This window comes from Cyprinodon variegatus, unplaced genomic scaffold, assembly GCF_000732505.1.
Source record: "Cyprinodon variegatus isolate N-32 unplaced genomic scaffold, C_variegatus-1.0 Scaffold1253, whole genome shotgun sequence".
NCBI lineage: Eukaryota > Metazoa > Chordata > Actinopteri > Cyprinodontiformes > Cyprinodontidae > Cyprinodon > Cyprinodon variegatus.
In genome coordinates this window covers 84,046-90,224 of record NW_015151706.1, presented here as the reverse complement: position 1 = coordinate 90,224, position 6,179 = coordinate 84,046, and the positions used below count along the sequence as shown (strand labels likewise).

The 6,179-nt window shown below is 40.3% G+C and overlaps 1 protein-coding gene across 1 annotated transcript in view; it reads left to right on the top strand.

Moving 5' to 3' along the window:
- Positions 1-6,179, top strand: part of LOC107102421 (A-kinase anchor protein 6-like) — a 69,922-nt gene that overhangs the window by 26,010 nt on the left and 37,733 nt on the right. Inside the window, exon 2 of the mRNA XM_015401735.1 lies at positions 5,729-5,850. Coding sequence (XP_015257221.1) covers positions 5,729-5,850 — 122 coding nt within the window. The remainder of the gene's footprint in view (positions 1-5,728; positions 5,851-6,179) is intronic.

Here is a 6,179-nt window from a genome sequence, read left to right as displayed (position 1 = left end):
GACCGCAATGCACTTGAGTGAAATAAAGGCCCGGGCCTATATTAGAGAATTTACGGTATATTAAGTAATTTGTTTTGCGTCATGTGCTTTACAATATTTTACCCGTAATTTGTGTTTTAAAGAACTTTCCTGCATAATACAGAAGATAGGAACAATGAGGAATTTACATGTACAATGCACAATAAAAGATCTGAAGTTGAAAATAAGTATTGTTTTACAAACTCCGTAAATTTTGTCCTGTCTGTTTTATTCTCTTTTAGACATTTAAAAGGAGATACTTTCAGTTCATTCAAATAGCAATTCTTTTAACTCACTGGCTTTAGCACATATTACAAACAAATTATTCAGTATATAAAACAAGGGAAAGTGCCATCTCGGTTCATCATGTTGTTTTTTTTGGCAATTAAGTTGCATTAAAATGTCACTTTATCATTTTTATCCACAAACTAATAAATAAAAGTGGCATTATCTGTCTATACTTAGATGGTTCTGCAATTTCTAGATGTATGAAAAACTGACATTCAAATTTTTTTCCTGAGTGTAATTCTATTTTCAAAGGATATTGTTACTTTCTACTCTTAATTTTGTGTATTGGAACACATTAGAACATTAAAGATAATTCAATACAGCAAACAACCTACAAACTTGTTTCTAGATTTGTTTGTGCTGTCATGATGATTTTGAGTGCTTGAACCCACATGCAGGAAACACACTCAGAAAGCAAGTAAAAGTCAACAGGTTTATTGGTGAGGGGTACAATGCATAGAGAGAGAGATATAGAAAGCAGGTATTTCTCAGCGGGGAATCCAGTGGTCTGGTGAACCGGAACCGTAAACTCTAAGGGGGAGATCACAGGATGAGTTCACGGTCCGTAGGGAAACTGAACAAGGCTGATGAATTGTTTTGAGTGGACTCACGTTTGAGGGTTTCTTGGTGATCCTTGGGTCCTGTTTGTGGGGAATTAGTCCAGAGGTGCAGAACTCATTGGAGGTCGGACAGGCAGACTAGAGTTGGGTACAGAGAGGCAAAGGAACGGACTGTCACTGGGTTTTCCAGAGGCGGGCTTGAACGGCTCAGGTGAAGGTTTTCCCTTACTCAGAGAGATGAAAGGTTTATCCAGCAGATCAGGAGGGTTTCCTATGGGAGAACACAAAAAGAGACAAAGGCAAAAGCTTAGACTCAGAGAGACAAAGGCAAGAATTAGACTCAGCTAATCTCAGGAGGCTAGAGTACCCAATACTGGAAAACACTTTGGCGTCGAGGTGGTGACGGTCCGCTGCTCAAGTACTCCTCTGGTAATGACCCAACAAGCTGCAGGTGAGGAGGAAAAACCCAGAAGCGTCCCTCCAAGCCAGAACAGGGAAAGAGCACCATCTGGAGGTGGAAACAAAAACACAAAAAACACAAAAAACAAACCCCGTAAACAGAAACCTAACATGTGCCACATCGGTGCATAAGGAAACAAAAGACTCTTCTTCCCACTGATCAAGAGAGTGCTGGTCCTTGTGTAATTCCAGTTCGTTATTAGCCCTTTGATTGAGCATCTCTGCCTACCACAGATTGGATGACCTTCCCAGATCCCTCTATTGGGTCTGCTAAGTAGATCGGATTGAAACGCAACCTGACTTGCCAATACTTTATTCAGATTAATACTGAACGAGGAAAAAGCAGTGTGTGGCATTGTGTTGCTGTTTGTACACACTCACCCTACCGTGACTGGTTCAATTGAAGCCTCATCTCCATATAGTTTGTATGTAATTACATCTGAGCGGCGAACTGAGTGCCTCTATATGATTGTGTTTGGAGACTTGCTGGGATTTGTGTGTGCTCGTGTGTCCAGAGTAATTCATGGTCAATTTGTGAGCTTGTGCGACTATAAGCAAACCTTTCTACAACTCTAATGGAGGTTTGTGTGTACTAGGTTGTGTTAGAATGAGGCAATTTATGGCAAATGCAATAGCATTGACATTTGTTTTGATGGCAATAGTTGTATTAGTGCATTCAGAGTACATATTCACATCTGTAATACTCATGTAATGTATGATTGTGCAACTGAGTGTAGAACAACTATGTTTTGTTAGAAAGACAAGGCAGCATGATTAGCGTGGAGTGTTTCTCTAGTGGACTGTTGGTCACTTGCATGGTTTTTAACAATGTGGCCAACAGATATCTGCTTATCTGCTGTAAAAAGCAAATCGAACCTAGCACAAAATGTCTTCATCCATTGGTTTCTTTTAAAGAGAAAAAGCTTGCTGGAATTTACACTTCAATTCAGACTTTCTAGTGAATTTCTACTTTGTTTATTGACAATGTTGTATCACTGTTACTTATTTAGGTAATTTATAACAGCATTTAAAGATGTCTCAAAATGAATTTAAATAGACCTATATGGGCTGGCCACTCATTTGGGTCAAGTTAAGTTATGGCTCTTTCCCCTTTCGATACATAATAGTAAGTTTAGCCCTTTTTAAATTGTCTCCAATGGCCAAATATCTTATGTTTGTCTATGGATCTTTACTTGTTCAGATCATAGCTCAGAACTGTTAGTCAGTCAATCGCTTTTCTGTGGTTGACCATTGCTTTATGACTTTAGCTCTATTTTGGGTCATTGTCAAGTTGAAGGTCCAACATGGCACATGATATCACAACAAAGCAAAGAGAACACCAATTGGTCAGTGAGGTGAGGAAGGTGGACCACAGGCATAGTGTAACAATACTTTGTGTCACACTATGCTTTGGGGAACTTTCCATCTACTTCCATTGATATTACACTCATTTCTAAGGCCTAACCCTCATCGTAACCATTACCAACACGTAACTAAACCTAACTTAAACTTAATACGCACCTTGGTCCTAAACCTAACTTCTCATGTTTATTTATGAATGTATTATTGGGCTCCTTTTGTTTTACCTCTGCACTTAAAAACAAATAGTGTAGCTTACATTCTCAACAAACCATTCAAATGGCTGCTCCTTGGGTCAGAACAGAACTGGGTAAGACAGCATTTAAATATGCTGCCACTTTCACTTGCAGCCTTGTAAATGTGCCTACTTTCAGATAGCGTGGACTCTCAAAAAAACATCAGATTTCCATGTCTGACCCATAATCGGAAATCACACTTTCCAAATCATTACAAAATTGTCAAATTGCCCCACAATAGACTTGTGTCCTTAGTTTCTGTGACTGGTCACATTTAGTTCATTGGCTCTGTCTAGACCGCTATATTGTTGAAGCAGGCTATTACCTTATATAGGCTAGTTGCATGATCGTACACTTTCTTAGCAACAAAATGTAAGGTCAAGTGTGAGTCTTGGTAACAACATGGTCTCTAAGGCTGCTTCGTACACAATTAGATGATGTATGAGGGGGTTTGGCAAAACAGAAAACATCTATATAAACATTCTTTGAGGGTCGAAGTAACTTTGGCGCAAATCAGCACACGTGAATTCCAGTAAGATGTCGACACAATATTCCATTGTGCGTGTGCATCCACACTGTGCAAAAACTGAGACTATAAGACAGAGTGGAATGGACTGTGAGTTGAGGAGAAAGCAGATATGGTCTAAAGAAATGTAAAGCGCTGTGATACGTGTACTGAGGACAGCATGTCAATTTGATCTATAAAATGAATGCTTCTTCTCCTGTCCTGGGGCAATATGATGATCAACTGAAGGTGTCCTGATTTTTGAGATTCTACCATTGAAAGACACCACAATATGATCATTCCTCTGCTGCTATGATCATCCACTTTCATAACTGGGCTGCATTAATGAATCTTCACAGTAACATATCCTGACACAATCTGTTGTTCATAAACTTTGGACATATTTTCTAAAGATTTCAAGTTGCCCATAATGATTTCAAGATTTCTTGTCCTGTTTTACCACGATAGCTGTGCGATAGATAATATTCCAACCCATTTACATTCACAAGCAGACCAATATGGCTGTTGCCATAAGGTTACGCTTTTCAACAGCCCAACTCTGGACTTGAGTGGTGTTTTGTTATAGGACTTCTGCTCAAGACAGGGGTTGTTCATGATACTGTATACACCATTTTTCAAACATAGAATGTCTATTGGTACACTTTGCACCAGGACACCCTAGGCCAGAGTTCGATGATCGACTTTGCAGTCAAAGTCTTTGGCTTTTGGCTCCATATATTGGTCACTCAGGTGAAGAAAGGGGTGCAATTGTCCACCAGCCCGCCTGGCAGGTTTGTGGGTTTGCTGGAGCAGTAAGCCGTTTTGTGAAGCCAAAAGTGCCACTACACAGGTGGTTGTGGAGGCAAACACTCAGGCCTGGCAAGAGTTTGGTTAAGTAAGACCTGGTACCAGTGTATTAGAATCCAACAGGGCTGCTCTATGTCACTGGTCTTATTCATAACATTTATAGTCAGGATTTCTAGGTGCGGCCAAGTGCCAGGGTTGGTTTGGTTCGCTGACCAGCAGATTTCATACTTGCGTTTTGTGGATGATGTAGTTCTGCTGGCACCCTCCTGCCAAGACCTACTGCATGACCTGGGCTGGTTTACAGCCAAGTGTGAAGAGCTGGAATTTTTTTGAATCCCTGCTTTAAGTCTGAGCCACTGTGCTTGAGTAAAAAATATGGCTTTTTCCCTTTCAGGTTGGAGGAGAGCTCCTGCCTCAAGTGAAGGATTTCAAATATGTTGAGTTCCTGTCTTGGAGTGGAGCAGAACATGGATAGATGGATCGATGGGGCTGCTGCTTAAATGCAAATGCTGCACCGATCTATTGCCTGGTGTCCTACCCTCAGCTATGGTCATGAGACTAGATCATGACTGACAGAACAAGATTCCGGATATAAGAGGCTGAAATTAGCTTTTTATGCAGGGTGGCTGGGCCGTCTCTTATAGATAGGATGAAGAGCTCAGTCATTCGCAAGAGGCTCAGACAGTTTCAGAGTACAACCGCTTCTCCTCCCTATTGAGAGGTGTTAGCTGAGGTGGCTCGGACATCTTTTTTTAATCCCCCCTGGAGACCTCCCTTGGGAGATGTTCCAGCCATGTCCCACTGGGAGGGGCCCAGAGGATGACCCCAGACATGCTATAGGGACTATGTCTCTGAAGGAGGCATCTGGAGGAATTAAATCCGGTAGTCTCTGCTGAGACTGCTGCCCCTGAGACAGAGTCCTTGATGAAATAGAGGATAATGAGTACCATTACAACTATAAGTACAGGTGGCAACCCTTCTTCTTGGGTTGTTGCAATAATGTATTGTTAAGTTCTGATTCTGGTGATTTTACTGTTCTGTGTCTTAATGCCCTCATTGATACTTTGACATGTTAGATTGTGATGATGTAATCAATCTGTAATATTAAAGGCACAGTCTTGAAAATGTTTATGTCCTACTTATCCAGCTGGTAACGCTGTCAACCTATGCTGAGCCCCTTAAATACGGGGTACCTTGAGGTTTCTTGATTGGTCCTATTTTACACTTGTTTTACCTGCTTCATTTACCTACCTGCTATTTACCTTTATGATCCAAAAGTTTTCGATCATAAAAGTAAGTTAATTTCATTCTGGGTTAGCCTTAGGTGTTGTGGGGTGTACATCTTAGTTTTTCTGTTGACTTATTAAATTTTTTTTAAAACCTTTATGTTAGAGGTTTTATCTTAAAAGGAATGTTCATCCATGATAATGATGATATTGGGAGAGAATGTTGGGATATATATATATTTTTTAATTCTTGTCCTGTGTTTTCTTTAGATGGAGAAAACTTCAACTCAGAGTGACATCCAGGAAAATACCCTAAAGACCATGTCAGTCAAACTGGGCAACCTGTACTGCTCCTCATCCTCGAGGAGGGTTAGAGATACCATTATCACCTGGTAAGACAAAAATCACTTTGTGTTATGTTATTTTTTTCTCTTTAATTATTGGTATTGTTTTGAATAAATGTTAATTTATTTAATTGAAAGAAAGTAGAGCACATCACCCCAGTTCTAAAGTCCTTCCACTGGCTCTCTGTATCTCAGAGAATAGACTTTAAAATACTTCTGTTAGTCTATAAATCTCTGAATGGCTTAGCACCTAAATACATCACAGACTTGCTATCAGTGTATCAACCCTCCAGACCACTCAGGTCCTCTGGCTCCAGCCTGCTCTGCATACCTAGAACCAGAACTAAACATGGAGAAGCAGCATTTAGTTCCTATGC